General features: G+C 41.0%; 1 protein-coding gene across 1 annotated transcript in view; it reads left to right on the top strand.

The window, feature by feature from the left end:
- Window positions 1-21352, top strand: part of slc45a2 (solute carrier family 45 member 2) — a 67933-nt gene that overhangs the window by 45323 nt on the left and 1258 nt on the right. Inside the window, exons 5-6 of the mRNA XM_034192824.1 lie at window positions 13420-13543; window positions 19320-19525. Of these exons, the coding sequence (XP_034048715.1) occupies window positions 13420-13543; window positions 19320-19525 (330 nt within the window). The remainder of the gene's footprint in view (window positions 1-13419; window positions 13544-19319; window positions 19526-21352) is intronic.

Genomic DNA, 21352 nt, shown 5'->3' with positions numbered 1-21352 from the left:
TTGTCTGTGTCCACACAGGTGGTGACCACGTTGGGCTTCCTGGCAACAGGGGCATTCCAGTGGGAGCTGGCTGATCGGTTAGGAGTGTTCCAGTCAACATTGAGCCGAGCAATGCCAGCTGTGTGGAACGCAATCATCCAAATGTCATCCCTGTACATCACATTACAACATTAAAGCACATTTTGCAGCGAGAGCCGGTTTCCCAAATACATTCGGAGCTGTTGACTGAACACATATTGCTATAAAGGCACCATTACATGATGAATTTGTTTTTGTTAGTAGGAAACAATTTCATTCCATCAATATACAAATCATATGTGATATTCAAATACATTGATTTTGGTTGGGAACAGGCTAGGGAGTAAATGGTTTATTTGTATAATTCTTCTGAATGAAAACTAGCGCAGGCACATTTGCATGTGTGCCTTCAAATGTTTTTTGTTATCGTTCGTTTTTTTTCTTGATGGTGAAACTACGGCTGCAGAGCTTCTTAACAGGCCCCCGATTGTCTCCCTGTGTTCAGTATTTGTCAATAAATGCATGTGTATAGTTGTGGACTATCGGTCGTGGCGCACTTTTTTTTTTTTTTTTTTACTTCAGTGTGTGTGCGCACTGCTTTGAGCCCACAGCATTTACGGCTTCACACACACACTCACACTAACTTTTTTCCATTTCATGTTTATTCTGTTTGACAGGTTACCAAATAAACCATCTTCTGTAGCTCACTCTAAGTATAATTTTTTTCTGTGTTCATGTTGACTGACCTGAGTGGGGAATCCCAGCTCCCAGGGCCTATTTACACAAATTTGCACATTTAAATAGGGGCGCGTGATATTGATTTGAGTTCAATGAAGTAATGATACACTTGGATTAGCAGAATTTCTCAACCTTCAATGCATGATTTGATATTTTTCTATTATTCTCTTTGATTTTTTTCTAGATGAGATGAGATAAACTATGTTTACACTCCAATTACCTCAGACAGCAATTAGTCCACAATTATTACTTGTTTACAGTAATAATGGCACACATCAGAATTAAGGAGAGCACATATGTACATTTGACATTGTTTATGTGCACTAAATTGGAAGAAGTCTGTTATCTGAATTGAGGCAAGTGGGTGAAGGTCTCGCAGCAACCCTGAGTCGTGCCACCGTCAACTTGGGGGGAGACCTGCCGCAGCTAAAACCGTGCCGCCCCCGCAGAAGGGAAGGGATAACGTGAGCAGAAGCCGGAGTGGCAGGTGTGTGATGGGGGGTAGGACGAGGGTGGGGAGAGGGAGTGGAGCATGCTTCAGTCTGGTGAAACAGTTTATTGTCATTGTGATTTGAGATAAGAAACAGCCAACTGTTCACCAAGGCTGAAGACATTCCTCTGGATGAAAACAGTCGGACAATTTGTCCTTCAGGCTGATAAGCCTGCCATGTTGTGGTTTGAGCAGTGAAAAACACTTTTTACAGCTTCATTTGAACAACCAAATCCCAATTATGAATTAAGAATATTCCCCGGCCTCCGAAATCTTCATCTTCATCTGCAAGGCACGCATCTGCTCCAAGATGTCATCCAATTTGCATCTGAGTTCAAGAGTCATCGCAGTCTGACAATGCATTGCCTTGCCCAACTCGTTAATCATGACGGACAAGTGAGGGGCCGTGGTTCATGATGCCGCCGTCTTGCCAATTTTTCGGTAGATCAGGGCAGCACATAAGGCAGAAAGTACCAGCCCTGCTACCATAAGACCAAATATGAATAAATCCTCGACGTCCTCAACAGAGAGTGGAGGAGATGCGACCACCCTCGTCGGAGTCCCAAGCTGTGAGCCATATATTAAAATTCCTGACTTTGTGAAGGAACACCAACAGGGGTTTCTGCATATTATTATAACAGCTAATATCAAAAATGCCAAAACACTATGCTACCACACAGCCACATTGATAGGACTGTAATTTTTACTGATTGATATTATTTAAATGGCCCCCTCCCCACAGTCAAAATTGTTTTAGTGCCACCCCTGGTAAGAATGACTGTAACAAAACCTGCATTCACATTACGACTTTATTTCTGGAGATATATAAATCAAACTTTATTTTTTTTGACAGTTTGAATGTGAAGCATTTAATTATGACCAAACTAAAACAGGACATTTATTAGTTTACAGCTTCCACAAAAGAGTGGGCATTTAAAATAACAATAGTAATAATCGTGACATCAGCGCAATTTATAAAAAAAGAAAAGAAAAAAAACTTGACTCAGTGACTCTGAAATGTGCAAAACTTTTCTTTCACTGTCTAAAATGCCTGAAAACAAAAGGCTTGCCTGCAGAAATGTTGCAATAAGGCACAATGAAAATGCTTCTTCTTAGTCTAATGGTCTTAAAGCCTTATTTAGGGTAAATCAGACTCTCCCAATCTCCCTGGTAAATGGGACTCATATGTGCTTTGGTGCATTGACAAGTAATACTCAGCCATCATTGTTTACACTTGTTTATAAGCGGTCATATAATAGGAGGAAATACAAATTTGGTGTGCTATTTTATTAAAAATCGGCCTGATTACCTAAATTTGGGTATCTGGATGCAACTGGAGCTAAAAGTTGCCAATGGGAGACTGCTGCGAGTCTGTCATCTAGAAGATGCATCATTTTAGAAGCTTTAAAATAATAGAAGTGCATAAATTTTAGTTGTTTTGCTGTCATTTATAAGAAAACTGGTGTTGTCATTAACAGGACTCATATGCAAACTGTAAGCAGAGTGGGAGTTGCAGAAATAATTGACTGTCTGTTGTGGGGAAATTGGGTTTGATAAGAGGCAGGTTTCCCATCCAGGACAGACTCCTGCGTGGAGTCAGGGCTAGAAGGGAGGCAGTGCACAGAAACAAATCCACAAATCTCAGAGGGGAGGGGAGTGAGAACCCATCGTCTGTGGGCTCCTAATCCTTCTGCATTGCAGCGAGTATCCGTTCACCCATTCCAGGTCATCTGCAGTATTCCCCTCGGGTTTGACAGAGTGTAAAACAGGAGACAGAAAGCAGGTTATCAGCAAGTTCCACTTCAGTGTAACAGGCAACAGTCTGACAGCAGATTACTCGCAGGAGCAATTCTAAAGGATACTCAGACATTTCTGGTTAACAGGGTTTGACAGACCGAGCTGAAGAAACAGTGTTTAAATGAGAAAGGGTCAGAATTGGAGCTCTTCTTCAAAGTCCAAACATCAGATATCTGTCACAGGATATATTTGCAGGTGAGGGGCAGAAGAATTCCTGTTCAGAGTTACAGAAAATCAGAGACGAGGGGATACATTGTTAAAAAAAAGCAGAATATGGAACATAGTCCTCAGAAGAGTCAAGGATCAGCACCAGATCAGTCTGTCAGACTGTTCAGTTGCTGGCATGACACAAACTGATCTGGTGACAGCCTTGTGCGGGAAATATTTCTCCCCCTTTTTAAATTACTGCTGCATTCCGATTAGAAGGAATTGAGTCCAGCAGGAGACAGGTGCAGTAAATGAGGGGGGAAGCAGAATCTGGAGAAACGGAAACCATGACAACTGGGCTGCATTTAATTAGGTCATTTTATCATTGAGTGATGACTGGCATCTGGTTTTTTTGTGCACTTGTAAAGTCATCAGTTTATTTATTTAGAAAAATGATGTTGGAGACTAATTTACTGAATGAAAAAGAAAACTGGATTTTGAGACCTGTTAGAAATGGAATATTTATTTGTTTCAAGTGCACTCCACACAATTTTGCACAGTATTCTATTTTTTTACTACATTGTGTCAAGTTGCCACTGGAACCCAACAATATATACAGTAGTGTTCAGAATAATAGTAGTGTTATGTGACTAAAAAGATTAATCCAGGTTTTGAGTATATTTCTTATTGTTACATGAGAAACAAGGTACCAGTAGATTCAGTAGATTCTCACAAATCCAACAAGACCAAGCATTCATGATATGCACACTCTTAAGGCTATGAAATTGGCTATTAGTAAAAAAAAAAAAAGTAGAAAAGGGGGTGTTCACAATAATAGTAGTGTGGCATTCAGTCAGTGAGTTCGCCAATTTTGTGGAACAAACAGGTGTGAATCAGGTGTCCCCTATTTAAGGATGAAGCCAGCACCTGTTGAACATGCTTTTCTCTTTGAAAGTCTGAGGAAAATGGGACATTCAAGACATTGTTCAGAAGAACAGCGTAGTTTGATTAAAAAGTTGATTGGAGAGGGGAAAACCTATACGCAGGTGCAAAACATTATAGGCTGTTCATCTACAATGATTTCCAATGCTTTAAAATGGACAAAAAAAAAAAAAAAAGACGCGTGGAAGAAAACGAAAAACAACCATCAAAATGGACAGAAGAATAACCAGAATGTCAAAGGCTCACCCATTAATCAGCTTCAGGATGATCAAAGACAGTCTGGAGTTACCTGTAAGTGCTGTGACAGTTAGAAGACGCCTGTGTGAAGCTAATTTATTTGCAAGAATCCCCAACAAAGTCCCTCTGTTAAATAAAAGACGTGCAGAAGAGGTTACAATTTGCCAAAGGACACATCAACTGGCCTAAAGACAAAATGGAGGAATATTTTGTGGACTGATGAGAGTAAAATTGTTTTTTTTGGGTCCGAGGGCCACAGACAGTTTGTAAGACGACACCCAAACTCTGAATTCAAGCCACAGTTCACAGTGAAGACAGTGAAGCATGGTGGTGCAAGCATCATGATATGGGCATGTTTCTCCTACTATGGTGTTGGGCCTATATATCGCATACCAGGTATCATGGATCAGTTTGGATATGTCAAAATACTTGAAGAGGTCATGTTGCCTTATGCTGAAGAGGACATGCCTTTGAAATGGGTGTTTCAACAAGACAATGACCCCAAGCACACTAGTAAATGAGCAAAATCTTGGTTCCAAACCAACCAAATTAATGCCTCGCAGATGTGAAGAAATCATGAAAAACTGTGGTTATACAACTAAATACTAGTTTAGTGATTCACAGGATTGCTAAAAAAAAAAGCAGTTTGAACATAATAGTTTTGAGTTTGTAGCGTCAACAGCAGATGCTACTATTATTGTGAACACCCCCTTTTACTTTTCTTTACTAATAGCCCAATTTCATAGCCTTAAGAGTGTGCATATCATGAATGCTTGGTCTTGTTGGATTTGTGAGAATCTACTGAATCTCCTGTTACCTTGTTTCCCATGTAACAATAAGAAATATACTCAAAACCTGGATTAATCTTTTTAGTCACATAGCACTACTATTATTCTGAACACTACTGTATGTCTTTTGCTCATAATCCTTTTCTCTTAAATAAGCACTTAAATGGAGTGAGGTGGCATCAGAAATAAGTAAGAACACAGAATAACACAACATCATACATGGATGTTACGAGTGTGTTTGAGGGAATTAATTTGGATTATTGATGTGTAGCTGTTAGGCAGGTTCAAAGTAGGGTCACCCACTAAACATTAGACGTCTTATGGATGTTCTATGGACCCTAAAAACACAATATAGACATGAAAATTCAGTAAGGTATGTCTTCTATAATATATTCCAATTCTAAAGTAGAACTTTTCTTTTTCTTTTTTTTTTAGATATACCTTAGTATACACTAGTTGAGTATAATAGAAGAGTAGACTAGAGCTACGTAGGTGTGTGGTCTTGAGAACCGGGGATGGTAGGTTGAAAAGCTTTTTTTATCCCATGGGAACTCTCCCTACCCATCCAAGCGGCTCAAGACTATGGACAGCATGTATATAAGTGATATTTACACAATAAGAGTAATCAACAACATATACAAGAAATATAGTACTACATAATATATAGGAGTTAGCTTTAAAACCTAAATATTCATACAGGAGAAGATAGTATTATATGTATACCTAGTCTGTAGACTAGTAGTAAAATAAATTATAGCTAGCAGGCTAAGCTATAAGTATGGTAAATGTATTATAGAAACAGAAGCTATGATGTAATATGTTTTAGGTATTTACGAGGGCTGTCAATAAAGTAACGGTCCTTTTTATTTTTTTCAAAAACTATATGGATTTCATTCATATGTTTTTACGTCAGACATGCTTGAACCCTTGTGCGCATGCGTGAGTTTTTCCACGCCTGTCGGTGACGTCATTCGCCTGTGAGCACTCCTTGTGGGAGGAGTCGTCCAGCCCCTCGTCGGAATTCCTTTGTCTGAGAAGTTTCTGAGAGACTGGCGCTTTGTTTGAACAAAATTTTTTCTAAACCTGTGAGACACATCGAAGTGGACACGGTTCGAAAAATTAAGCTGGTTTTCAGTGAAAATTTTAACGGCTGATGAGAGATTTTGAGGTGATTCTGTCGCTTTAAGGACTTCCCACGGTGCGAGACGTCGCTCAGCGCTCTCAGCCGCCGTCGTCAGCCTGTTCAAGCTGAAAACCTCCACATTTCAGGCTCTATTGATCCAGGACGTCGTGAGAGAACAGAGAAGTTTCAGAAGAAGTCGGTTTCAGCATTTTATCCGGATATTCCACTGTTAAAGGAGATTTTTTTTAATGAAAGACGCAGTGCGGCGGCACAGGAAAAACACCTCCGTGTTGATAACCATTTGTAAAATCCAGGCGGCTTTTGATGGCTTTCAGTGGAGTGAGTATATGAGAAATTGTTTAACAGGCAGGACATGTTCCAACTTGTCCTTAAGGCTTTCAACGGAGGTGTTTTTCCTGTGGCGGAGCGTCGCGGCGGCTGCGTCCCGACGCGCGGACCCGTCCGCACGTCTTTCATTAAAAAAATCTCCTTTAACAGTGGAATATCCAGATAAAATGCTGAAACCGACTTCTTCTGAAACTTCTCTGTTCTCTCACGACGTCCTGGATCAATAGAACCTGAAATGTGGAGGTTTTCAGCTTGAAACAGGCTGACGACAGCGGCTGAGAGCGCAGCGCGACGTCTCGCACCGTGGGAAGTCCTTAAAGCGACAGAATCACCTCAAAATCTCTCATCAGCCGTTAAAATTTTCACTGAAAACCAGCTTAATTTTTCGAACCGTGTCCACTTCGATGTGTCTCACAGGTTTAGAAAAAATTTTGATCAAACAAAGCGCCAGTCTCTCAGCAACTTCTCAGACAAAGGAATTCCGACGAGGGGCTGGACGACTCCTCCCACAAGGCGTGCTCACAGGCGAATGACGTCACCGACAGGCGTGGAAAAACTCACGCATGCGCACGAGGGTTCAAGCATGTCTGACGTAAAAACATATGAATGAAATCCATATAGTTTTTGAAAAAAATAAAAAGGACCGTTACTTTATTGACAGCCCACGTATACTAAACTAGCTACTATACTAGCTACTATAGGAAGACAAAATACTTATTCTATATGCTATCTAATAGAAACCCAAAATAGGATACTATATATTGATATCTATTAAAGAACCCATAAACTGAAGAATATTAAAAATCTACACCATGTAAAATAAATGTGTAAATTCTGAAAATAGGATAACTATAGCTAGATGAGCTACTGTTAAATTAGCCGTTAATAAGCCAAGTGTACAAAGCACAATAGTGTAGTTTAACCCTAATATATTATATATATTATATATATATATATATATATATATATATATATATATATATATATATATATATATATATATATAAAAAATTAAATAATTAATTTACATGTTATTGCATAAAATAAGTATCTGACCCCCTACCAACCAGCAAGAATTCTGGCTCTCACAGACCTGTTAATTTTTCTTTAAGAAGCCCTCTTATTCTGCACTCTTTACCTGTATTAATTGCACCTGTTTGAACTTGTTACCTGTATAAAAGACACCTGTTCACACACTCAATCAATCACACTCCAACCTGTCCACCATAGTCAAGACCAAAGAGCTGTCTAAGGATACCAGGGACAAAACTGTAGACCTGCACAAGGCTAGGATGGACTACAGAACAACGGGCAAGCAGCTTGGTAGAAGACAACAACTGGTATGATTATTTATTAGAAAGTACTGTAGAAGAAACACAAGATGACTGTCAGTCTCCCTCGGTCTGGGATTCCATGCAAGATCTCACTTTGTGGGGTAAGGATGATTCTGAGAAAGCTCAGAACTACACAGGAGGACCTGGTCAATGACCTGAAGAGAGCTGGGACCACAGTCACAAAGATTACATTAGTAACACATGATGCTGTCATGGTTTAAAATCCTGCAGGGCAGCAAGGTCCCCCTGCTCAAGCCAGCACATGTCCAGGCCCGTTTGAAGTTCACCAGTGACCATCTGGATGATCCAGAGGAGGCATGGGAGAAGGTCATTTGGTCAGATGAGACCAAAATAGAGCTTTTTGGAATCAACTCCACTTACCATGTTTAGAGGATGAGAACAGCCCCAAGAAAGCCATCCCAACCGTGAAGCATGGGGGTGGAAACATCATACTCTGGGGGTGCTCTTCTGCAAAGGGGACAGGACGAAAGCACCGTATTGAAGGGAGAATGGATGGGTCATGTATTGCAAGATTCTGGCAAACAGCCTCCTTCCCTCAGTAAGAGCATTGAAGATGGGTCATGGCTGGGTCTTCCTGCATGACAATGACCCCAAACACACAGCCAGGGCAACTAAGGAGGGGCTCCATAAGAAGCATTTCAAGGTCCTGGAGTGGCCTGGCCAGTCTCCAGACCTGAACTCAATAGCAAATCTTTGGAGGGAGCTGAAACTCCAAACCTGAAAGATTTGGAGAAGATCTGTATGGAGGAGTGGACCAAAATTCCTGTTGCAGTGCAACACACACACACACATATTATATATATATATATATATATATATATATATATATATATATACACAAGGTCTGTCAATAAAGTATAGGTCTTTTTAATTTTTTTCAAAAACTATATGGATTTCATTCATATGTTTTTACGTCAGACATGCTTGAACCCTCGTGCGCATGCGTGAGTTTTTCCACGCCTGTCGGTGACGTCATTCGCCTGTGAGCACTCCTTGTGGGAGGAGTCGTCCAGCCCCTCGTCGGAATTCCTTTGTCTGAGAAGTTGCTGAGAGACTGGCGCTTTGTTTGATCAAAATTTTTTCTAAACCTGTGAGACACATCGAAGTGGACACGGTTCGAAAAAATAAGCTGGTTTTCCGTGAAAATTTTAATGGCTGATGAGAGATTTAGAGGTGATAGTGTCGCTTTAAGGACTTCCCACGGAGCGAGACGTCGCGCAGCGCTCCCAGGCGCCGTCGTCAGCCTGTTTCAAGCTGAAAACCTCCACATTTCAGGCTCTATTGATCCAGGACATCGTGAGAGAACAGAGAAGTTTCAGAAGAAGTCGGTTTCAGCATTTTATCTGGATATTCCACTGTTAAAGGAGATTTTTTTAATGAAAGACGTGCGGGCGGATTGCAGCGTCGGCTCGCAGCCGCCGCGACGCTCCGCCACAGGAAAAACACCTCTGTTGGAAGCCTTAAGGTCAAGTTGGAACATGTCCAGCTGTTAAACAATTTCTCATATACTCACTCCACTGAAAGCCATCAAAAGCCGCCTGGATTTTACAAATGGTTATCAACACGGAGGTGTTTTTCCTGTGCCGCCGCACTGCGCCGGACCCGTCCGCACGTCTTTCATTTAAAAAAATCTCCTTTAACAGTGGAATATCTGGATAAAATGCTGAAACCGACTTCTTCTGAAACTTCTCTGTTCTCTCACGACGTCCTGGATCAATAGAGCCTGAAATGTGGAGGTTTTCAGCTTGAAACAGGCTGACGACGGCGCCTGGGAGCGCTGCGCGACGTCTCGCTCCGTGGGAAGTCCTTAAAGCGACACTATCACCTCTAAATCTCTCATCAGCCATTAAAATTTTCACGGAAAACCAGCTTATTTTTTCGAACCGTGTCCACTTCGATGTGTCTCACAGGTTTAGAAAAAATTTTGATCAAACAAAGCGCCAGTCTCTCAGCAACTTCTCAGACAAAGGAATTCCGACGAGGGGCTGGACGACTCCTCCCACAAGGAGTGCTCACAGGCGAATGACGTCACCGACAGGCGTGGAAAAACTCACGCATGCGCACGAGGGTTCAAGCATGTCTGACGTAAAAACATATGAATGAAATCCATATAGTTTTTGAAAAAAATAAAAAGGACCCTTACTTTATTGACAGACCTCGTACAATCTGTTATGATAGTCTGATTATGACAATTTTGATGTCTAATTATGTTTTCTTGCATGAGAAAACCAATAAAAAACTTTCATAGACCATTATGCCAGTCTTAGCTATGAAAATACAATTATGTCAGAAAATCCAAGTTCTGAAATGGGTATGACCATAGACCCTAGAACTTTCTAGGATCTATGATCATACATATTAACTGGCCTAATTTACCTCGAGCACCTTTATTGTAGATCAAAAATACTTAATATTTATGTATATTTTGGTGAATATAATCAAAACAAAATAAAGAAAATAAAGACATTTTAGAGTATATGATAATGGTCAGTTTATCAGAAACATATTCGGGCTAGGTTGCCTTCGTAATGGCAGCTAAAATTACAAAATTCACAGGTTATTTAACATTGATTTCAATTACGAGTGAAAAAGTGCATGAAAAAGCAATTTAAAATGTAAAACATGTTTCATGTGGCTTTCCATACAAGAAGCAGCATGATGCATGGGTGACAGGAGGGGTACAGGCTGGATGTAAACATTTGCATATAAAAAGAACTTTCTCCCATTGCTCAGAAGTTTGAGGAGATAAAAGTCAACCTTTTGTTGCTGTTGTTAGGTAAGTTTCACATATTTTGCTAATTTTCAGTAATATGTTGTTGCATATAGAAAAGTAAAGTGGAACTCAATAGGAAAATGTAGGTTATGTGGTATTTCAAGTCAAGGTTGCTCCAAGCACATGGTCATCTGGATAGCTTCAAGGTATATAATTGACAAGTATCACATTCCAAAAGCTTACTGACTTACTTTTGTGCAGTCTATTTATAACTACGGTAATAATTGCAAACATTATATTTGGTTTGGTTTGGTTTTTGGCCCAAAAATGGCCAAAAAATGATTTTTATTTTTGGCATCGCCCCTGATGTGAAACCTTACTATACGAGGTCTATTAGAAAAGTATCCAACCTTATTATTTTTTTCAAAAACCATATGGATTTGAATCACGTGTGATTGCGTCAGACAAGCTTGAACCCTCATGCGCATGCTTGAGTTTTTCCACGCCTGTCGGTTGCGTCATTCGCCTGTGAGCAGGCTTTGAGTGAGGAGTGGTCCACCCCCTCGGCGGATTTTCATTGTCAGGAAATGGCGGAATGATTTGGGCTTTTTTTCCCATCAGAATTTTTTCAGAAACTGTTAGAGACTGGCAGCTGGAAACCATTCGAAAAAATTTTCTGGCTTTCGGTGAAAATTTTACGGGCTTCACAGAGAATAAGAACTTAAAAATAAAAATAAAATCTCTTGTTAAAAGTGAAATCTGCCGGAAAATGGTTGATGTCCAGCTCTTGTGATAACCAGAGAAAGTGCACACGACGGTCCCGGCTCCACAGAGCCATCCGTTTAGAAATGATCCGGTGGTTTGTGGATCTCGATGGCGGCACGGAGCGTGGTGCGCCGAGCGTCCTTAAAGCTGTAGTAACAGTCCTTATTCTCTGTGAAGCCTGTAAAATTTTCACCGAAAGCCAGATACATTTTTCTAATGGTTTCCAGTTGCCAGTCTCTAACAGTTTCTGAAAAAATTCTGATGGAAAAAAAGCCCAAATCATTCCGCCATTTCCTGACAATGAAAATCCGCCGAGGGGGTGGACTACTCCTCACTCAAAGCCTGCTGACAGGCGAATGACGCAACCGACCGGCGTGGAAAAACTCACGCATGCGCACGAAGGTTCAAGCTTGTCTGACACAATCACACGTGATTCAAATCCATATGGTTTTTGAAAAAAATAATAAGGTCGGATACTTTTCTAATAAACCTCGTATAAGGACTTAATCTAGCATAGATGCCTGCTTGTAACAAAAAATACAGAAAAAAAGGTTTTTTTGAAGCACTTTTCTGCATTCTGCTGGCTGTCTGTGTATGACAGGAGCAATTATACTTGATGTTACAAACCAGGAGAGGAGAAGCATTGCAGAGCAAAGAAAAAACACACTAAAACAACCAGGAAAAGGGGACAGTTTACCAAACAAACCAGCACCTTCTTGCTACTCAGCTAATCTGAGTAGCTAACTAAAAAAGACAACATTTTAGTTAGCAGACTAGCTTTCCAGCTAACTTTAAAAACCATTAGCAAACCCATTAGCTTTCACTAAATCTTTTGGTCTTCTAATTTTAAGTCAGCCAACTTAAACAAAAAGTTTTAAAGTTAAAAAAAAATTGGTAAGTGAAGTGACAGGCAGGAGATCAAACCAGAAGATGAAATGCATTAATTAGATTAAAATGATTTCATATATATATATATATATATATATATATATATATATATATATATATATATATATATATATATGTGTGTGTGTGTGTGTGTGTGTGTGTGTGTGTGTGTGTGTGTGTGTGTGTGTGTGTGTTGCTTAATATTTTTTATTCATTTAATTCTTTCTTTGCTGTGAATAAACTCTATATTGAATGTAAGCTTCTGTTTTGTTCACTGTGTAATCTTGGCATGCTAAAGTAAACTTTTTTGGGAACTTCCAAGATTACACATCAACATATTAACTTTCCAAACCTAAGTCTGTTTTTCAGGGTCTGGAGCCAAACCCAAAGCTACCTTCCCATAAGGGGATAGCAGTTGGCAGGAGCTTTGGGGAAATATTTTAGTGATTTATCGGTTTTGCATTATCACAGTTAAATTTACAATTTCACATTAGCAGTTATTGAAATTAACGTTAGGTTAGCCATGCGCATTACTGGATATAGGAGCCAAAAATTGCTGAAGTAGGATTAAAATTGTATTTTTTTCAGCTGTGACTCATACAAGAGCGATATATGCATTTGCATTTATCTTTGCATAGATCTTTGCATCAGATATCATGGTGTTAAATCTTGGAATACTACGGTACATCTTGTAAATCCACCCATCACTTTATACAGATATAAAAGTGGGCTTAAAGTAAATCTCCTGCATGATAATTTATAATAACAAATTAATATTACCTGGTTTAATTGATTTAAATGTCTTAAATTTTGTGAATGATAAATACTGTTGTACACTGTTGTGGTATTTTTGTTTTTTTTATTCGGGAGTGGCCTTTGATAAACCTCTTTGGCTTCTACCACTCCTGTGCACATTATGCTCATATTGTATTTTTTTATTGTTTCATGTATATATATTATTTTTGTAAATTGTAACATTTTGTTATGAATATGCTAATAAAAAAGCAATAACATCTGACTATTTGACAAGTCAGATGATTTTACCCTTTTTTTGTTCTTTTTTTTGACAGATCGTATACAAAGGAGACCCCTATGCAGAGCACAACTCTACAGCCTACACCACCTATGAGAGAGGGGTGGAGGTGGGCTGCTGGGGCCTGTGCATTAACGCAGTGTCTTCTGCTCTCTACTCCTGTGAGTATGTGCATGTAAAGACAGACAGAGAATGCAAATATTATATATATAATATGTTTATGTCTCTGTGCATTGGAAGAGCCAGCAGCTGTGTGCACTAGCGTTTCCTGTTTCATGCAGAGATCATTACTGACACTCATGCCACCTGGTATCAGTGAGCACTTATGGTTCTCCCAGGCTGGGTCATGTAGTGTCCTGCCAATCAGACGCTGATGTCTGTACAAGCAGTGCTGATCACATTATAAGCACTTTTGCAGGCCAGCTGTACCATCCCTCAGGATATATGCAGAACAAGCACAATGGGCAAATAATAATAAGTGTGAAATTGGCACTATTTGCAGACTGGTTGCTGGATATCTGTCTTTAAATTCAAGGAGTCTGTGAAAATTATCACTTTGAATCAGCTCTGCCATATCACAATTTTTCATGTTCATTTGTGAAAATTTAATTGACACATTTATACATCACATAATTAGATGCAAAACACAAAACCTTTCATAGTCCTTGATGGATTTACTGTTTTCACCGTGTGTACGTGTGTGTGTGTCCATTAACAAAATTGCTCAAAAAGTTATTGATGAATTTTAATCAAACTTTATATATTAGTCAAGTCCCATGCAAGGAGGAACCCATCAACGTTTCAGGTTCAGGTGTTGATGGTTACGTTCACAGTGCAAGGTCAAAATGTATGACCAAAGCAAATAGGGTGAAAATGTTTTTGAAGGTTTATCAATCAATCAACTTTTTTCTTATATAGCGCCAAATCACAACAAACAGTTGCCCCAAGGCGCTCCATATTGTAAGGCAAGGCCATACAATAATTATGAAAAACCCCAACGGTCAAAACGACCCCCTATGAGCAAGCACTTGGCAACAGTGGGAAGGAAAAACTCCCTTTTAACAGGAAGAAACCTCCAGCAGAACCAGGCTCAGGGAGGGGCAGTCTTCTGCTGAGACTGGTTGGGGCTGAGGGAAAAAACCAGGAAAAAGACATGCCGTGAAGGGGGGCAGAGATCGATCACTAATGATTAAATGCAGAGTGATGCATACGGAGCAAAAAGAGAAAGAAACAGTGCATCATGGGAACCCCCCCACAATCTACGTCTAAAGCAGCATAACCAAGGGATGGTCCAGGGTCACCCGATCCAGCCCCAACTATAAGCCTTAGCGAAAAGGAAAGTTTTAAGCCCAATCTTAAAAGTAGAGAGGGTATCTGTCTCCCTGATCTGAATTGGGAGCTGGTTCCACAGGAGAGGAGCCTGAAAGCTGAAGGCTCTGCCTCCCATTCTACTCCCACAAACCCTAGGAACCACAAGTAAGCCCGCAGTCTGAGAACGAAGCGCTCCAATGGGGTAATATGGTACTACGAGGTCCCTAAGATAAGATGGGACCTGACCATTCAAAACCTCATAAGTAAGAAGAAGAATTTTAAATTCTATTCCAGAACCAACAGGAAGCCAATGAAGAGAGGCCAACACGGGTGAGATATGCTCTCTCCTGCTAATCCCCGTCAGTACTCTAGCTGCAGCACTCCGAACCAACTGAAGGCTTTTTAGGGAACCCCTAGGACAACCTGACAATAATGAACTACAATAGTCCAGCCTAGAGGAAATAAATGCATGAATTAGTTCTTCAGCATCACTCTGAGACAAGACCTCTCTGACTCTAGAGATATTGCGCAAATGCAAAAAGGCAGTCCTACATATTTGTTTAATATGCGCTTCGAATGACATATCCTGATCAAAAATTACTCCAAGATTTCTCACAGTATTACTAGAGATCAGGGAAATGCCATCCAGAGTAACGATCTGGTTAGACACCATGCTTCCAAGATTTGTGGGGCCAAGTACAATAACTTCAGTTTTATCTGAGTTTAAAAGCAGGAAATTAGAGGTCATCCATGTCTTTGTCTGTAAGACAATCCTGCAGTTTAGCCAATTGGTGTGTATCCTCTGGCTTCATGGATAGATAAAGCTGGGTATCATCTGCGTAACAATGAAAATTTAAGCAATACCGTCTGGGACCTTTTCGTTTAGTGGCGAAAAGGTCCCAGATAGGCCCATCGTTGCTATTAGGCATGAATAGGAAGTCATATGTGGCTTTTGGGAGAAAAAAATGTCAAATGTCACAATCAAGGTTGTTCAAGCTTTGATTGTTTACGGTGCATCCAGAAAGTATTCACAGCGCTTCGCTTTTTCCACATGTTGTTATATTATAGCCTTATTCCAAAATGGAGTAAATTAATTTTTCCCCCCCAAAAAATTCTACTCACAACACCCCATAATGAGAAGATGAAAAAACTTTTTGGGATTTTTTTTTTTTTTTTTTTTTGCAAATTTATTAAATAAATAAAAAAAACAAAAAAAACAAACAAACAAACAAACAAGAAATCACTTGTACGTAAGTATTCACAGCCTTTGTTCAATACTTTGTTGATGCATCTTTGGCAGCAATTACAGCCTCAGGTCTTCTTGAATATGATGCCACAAGCTTGGTGCACCTATATTTTGGCAGTTTTGCCCATTCCTCTTTGCAGCACCTCTCAAGCTCCATCAGGTTGGATGAGGAGCATCGGTGCACAGCCATTTTCAGATCTCTCCAGAAATGTTCAATCAGATTCAGGTCTGGGCTCTGGCTGGGCCACTCAAGGACATTCACAGAGTTGTCCTGAAGCCACTCCTTTGATATCTTGGCTGTGTGCTTATTGTCATTGTCCTGTTCATCCATCCAGGATGTCTCTATACATTGCTGTATTCATCTTTCCCTCAATCCTGATTAGTCTCCCAGTTCCTGCCGCTGAAAAACATCCCCACAGCATAATGCTGCCACCACGCTTCACTGTAAGGATGGGGCCTGGCTTCCTCCAAGCATTATGCCTGGCATTCACACCAAAAAAGTTCAATCTTTGTTTCATCAGACCAGAGAATTTTGTTTCTCATGGTCTGAGAGTCCTTCAGGTACCTTTTGTCAAACTCCATGCGGGCTGTCATGTGCCTTTTACTAAACAGTGGCTTATGTCCTGCCACTCTACCATACAGGCCTGATTGGTGGATTGCTGCAGAGACGGTTGTCCTTCTGCAAGGTTCTCCTGTCTTCACAGAGGAATGCTGGAGCTCTGACACAGTGACCATTGGGTTCTTGGTCACCTCCCTGACTAAAGCCCTTCTTCCCCAATCGCTCAGTTTAGACGGGTGGCCAGCTCTAGGAAGAATCCTGGTGGATCTGATCTTCTTCCATTTACAGATAATGGAGGCGACTGTGCTCACTGGGACCTTCAAAGCAGCAGAAATGTTTCTGTACCCTTCCCCAGATTTGTGCCTCAAGACAATCCTGTCTCAGAGGTCTACAGACAATTCCTTTTACTTCATGCTTGGTTTGTGCTCTGACATACACTGTGGGACCTTATACGTAGACAGGTATGTGCTTTTCTAAATCATGTCCAAATCACGACAAAAATGGATCTGTTAAAGTGGTCTCTGAACGCAATTGACACTATTTTTTCTACAAGACATTCGGGAACGGAGGACCCGACCTGTCCTGCCGGGACGCATGTGATGGGTTACGTGATGGACTCGTGGAGGAGATGGCAGGTCATGTGCCTTTACATGCTTTCTGTGGAGGACGTCGAAGATGCGTACATATTCGGCTTGGTGGTGACTGGCTATCTGATGTGTGGTGCGGGCACTCTGCTGGTTTACCGGAAAATCAAGAAAGTGGAAGCAGCTTTGATTGGTCCTTCCAGGCTGCCCTATATGATTGATTCGATTGGGAAGGCAGTGGCTGCGCAGTCGGCGGGGGTTAACCGCGCGTTGGAAAACATCTCGAGCAAGATTGCAGCCCTGGAAACCCACTATGACCGTCTGTGAAGACCACATTCTACATTCAGATGCATTGAGAGCCACTCTGTTCTCAGAACTGTGGAATCTTTCAGGCGTCTGCTAATCTGGCTATTCATTTGGCTTCCCCAAATACAGCTGCACTTCAAGGTCGCTGTGATAAAACCTCCTCAGAAGATCAACACTTAAGCCTCGCTCCCTGGTCTTCCCCCCTCCCCTCAGCTTCTCCAGCTCTGACGTTAACTGTGTTAGAACTGTCCAGGACTGCTCAGACTGCGCAGGGCTGCTCCCTCCCCCCTCCAGGATTGTCGGACAAGGCCGTTGACGGCGCCGAACAGGCTGCCTCCGGAGTGTTCTGATAAACTGGTCCTTTCAAATTTCGGTTGTCGTCCTGTGTCCTTGTTTTTGTCTCTGTGATTATTGTTTTTCTGTGCTGATGGGGATTTTTTTTTCCTCATTGCCGCTGTGTAATGCAGCAGCTATGAGGGTTTTTTTTCTTCTCCTTTTCCCTCGTGTTTTGCTTTTATATATATGTTTTATGTACCGGGCCGGCCTATGTGTTGTGTGTTGTGTGTGTGTTGTTTGTTATGGGTCAGTGTTGGTTTGCTCAGCCCTGCTGTTGACCAAGGCAGGGATGTACATCTGGAGCTGGTCCCCGGGCGCCTAATGGCGACTTCTGCTCCTACTGGCAAATAGGATTGGGTTAAATGCAGTAGCCACATTTCATTGTGCAGGGAAGATGTTCTTCTGTACTGTGCATATGACAATAAATTTCTTTGAATCTTGAATCTTTGAATCAACTGAATTTACCCCAGGTGGACTCCAATTAAACATCTCAAGGATGATCAGTGAAAACAGGATGCACCGGAGCTTAATCTTGAGCTTTGTGACAAAGGGTGTGAATAATTATGTACACGTGATTTCTTGGGGGTTTTCAAGGTATTGAAGGTCAGACACAGGTTGATACAGTATCTCTTGGAAGATGGCATTTGCACTCGCCAGAGTGTCCCTATGTAACTTTTACTTTGTGTCGAAGTGCAAAAGGCAGCGTACTCAAAGATAACAGCTGGTGAAATACATCCAATCAGAGGAGAATGTGAATGGTGTGGGAAAGAGTGAGAAATGAGAAGACAGAAATTAAAGCAAATGCAAAGACAAACATTTCCCATTTAAAAACTAAAAAGTAAAGTCACTCAAATCACGCAAAAATATCAGTTTGCTAACATGACATTAAGCTTTTTTCATATTCAAACCATTAACATCAATAGACTGATGAGCTTCACACCGAAATGCTAAATTAAAGCACACAGACAATAACCAGACCAACACCATAATGAACGTAGGAAAATGTATTCAGTAATTATAGAGGGAAATTGATCTTTTCTATTTGTGTACACAACTGGCAGCCTGTTCAGGGCCTCTTGCGAATGACCCCTAGAATAGACTCCAGCCCCCTTGTCACCCTTAATTGTAATAAGCTGGTTTAGGTGATGGATGGATATTATTGTACAAATAGTATCATTTGTGTTGCAACAACTTCAACTACAGGGGGATGTGTTTCATCATCAGCAAATAAACAAAAAAAGAACAGATTATTATTCTTATTATTTATTGTTACATACAAATAAAACATTTATTTGCTTTTAATTGATTTTTAATAAAGTTATTAAAAGTAGTCACAGAGAGTCTCTCCATAATATGACTAAACATCACATTGGATTTAAATGATAATTATGGCATTAATTCAGCTAAATAACAACTGTCAACAAGAACAAAGTTTCAAAATAAAAGCACAGCTGGTGCATTGCACTGAGATCTGTGTATTTGTATTGTATCTTTGGGAAATTCAGGTGTTGATCTGTAAGTGCATGAAAATATGTTGTGGGGAAAAAAAAGTTAGTTTTAAAATATGTCAGCATTTGTGTGTTTTTTGCCTTCAGATGTACAGCGTGTCCTGCTGCCGTACATGGGCCTGAAGAGCCTGTACTTCATGGGCTACTTTGTGTTCGGTTTGGGCACCAGCCTGATTGGCCTCTTCCCCAACACCATCGCCACCCTCGTCCTGTGCAGTATGTTCGGCGTCATGTCCAGCACACTCTACACCATCCCATTCAACCTGGTAGCAGAATATCAGCGTGAAGAGAAGGTAGGATTGGACTGGCTTATGCTAAGTGTCCAGAAAAATAGCAGCACCTGACGACAGCAGCCATGCTGTAAAGGTGCATTTACACATAGGCAGGATGTGTTACAAATGTCATATTTGCGTCATTCTTGACACATTCCTGACATTCTTAATGTGACTTAATGCATCTGAATAGGTTTCTTAATAGTGCGTGTTGGTGCGTGATATTCATGGAGCATGTTTTTGGCTGTCAAAAACTCGATGAATATCACGCACCACCCTCATTTTGCCTCATGTCATGGAGGTCGCAGCGTGTGCGTGACAGCATTCTTCTCTGACATGCGCACAAATTACCCTGCTGCACCGCATTCAGTTTCATTTCTGCAGTATGCCGAAGGAGGACAGTGACGCCAAGTCGGCTGAAAGTCTCGTTCTAGTGCTCCTCAGTGCGCTCCTGCAGGTGTTCCACCTGCTGCTGTGCCTGATGTTTGGGAAAAGAGAGCGAGACGAGAGCCATGTGAAGCCACACATCTGCCTCTCTCCGTCTCCTCCTCCTTTCTGTGCCACTCCATGGCACAGAGCCCAACTAAGCATGCAGTCACAAAGTTCTTCTGCTGTGGATTTTGAGGAAACTGGAGCGATCTGAATTGTTTCCCAACTGACGGTTGGATGAGTTAGTGTGTGGAGACAATTCACCTCATTCACAACGTGACAGAACTTGATGTGCTGTTACACACGATAGCGCGCAACAATGCGCAACATTATTCTTGACCGTGCGTAATGGTTCCTGATAATTCTCCAGCAACACGTGCCATTAATCGTAACGCGTGGTAACAGGTTGAAACAGTTCCTGAGGACACCTGATGCCTCTGCCCTGAATCATCACATCGTGATGAGTGGCCAAGAATGTGTACTTCGTGGCATTCCTGATGTGCTGTCGTTATGTGTAAACGCAGCATAAATGCTATTACCGTTCAGGTGTTTGTTTGTCATGTGTTGTCTTGTTTATTGTTGTAGTGAGGTGCAAGAGCCCACACCTCATTCGATGCAAAAACTGCAGCACATGCTTCTAGAGATAACAAGCCATATTATTACAGATATTTGTAAAAAAAAAAAATGGTCGCAAAGGACCCATTCAGTCATACTAACATTAACTGTTAGCATTATGCTATTTAATGCTTGCGACTTCTTAAAGATTACATTGTTTTTAATATGCCTAAGTTATTAAATTCATCATGTATCACTGCTTCCAGGTGCTCACCTTGGACACATAGTCAGCCACATTATAATAAAAAATCATCATAATTTTCTGCGGCTTTTCCGGTGTCACAGACCAAACGGTCCCTCTAAAAATCGGTCCCCCTGATGACGCGGTTCACTGATTATCACCTCGTTTCTGCTTCAAACTGCACAACAGTCATCTATCTCAGCGACAGATATCTGAAGCTTTTGTACAACAATCATTTCCACATAAATTCACCATTATTTCATCATAAAGAGCAGAGGAAGCGACCAGAGCGTCACAGCTCCACGAGCTGCTAGCCAATGCATTCACTGAACGCTGGACATTCCAAAGCGTCATAGAATTTCGCCTCGTTTCTGCGTAAGTCTGACTTTAGAATGATTTAAGAGGTTTTTTCCTTTATCATCTGATGGTTAATAATCCCATTAATCCATTTGATTGCTTTGGGTGAAGAGACTGTCTCAGACGTGCTGCTGTGGTCCGAAATGACGCATGCACAGATGCAAAAGGTTGACCGATTTTTAGGAGTAGACCATTCGGTCTGCGACACCGGATCATGGTGGCAGTAGACCAAGCAGCTCATCCGACACTTCCCTATCTTGTGCCAC

The sequence above is a fragment of the Thalassophryne amazonica genome, chromosome 17 (assembly GCF_902500255.1).
Source record: "Thalassophryne amazonica chromosome 17, fThaAma1.1, whole genome shotgun sequence".
NCBI classification, from domain to species: domain Eukaryota; kingdom Metazoa; phylum Chordata; class Actinopteri; order Batrachoidiformes; family Batrachoididae; genus Thalassophryne; species Thalassophryne amazonica.
This window is presented reverse-complemented; position numbering and strand designations above follow the sequence as displayed.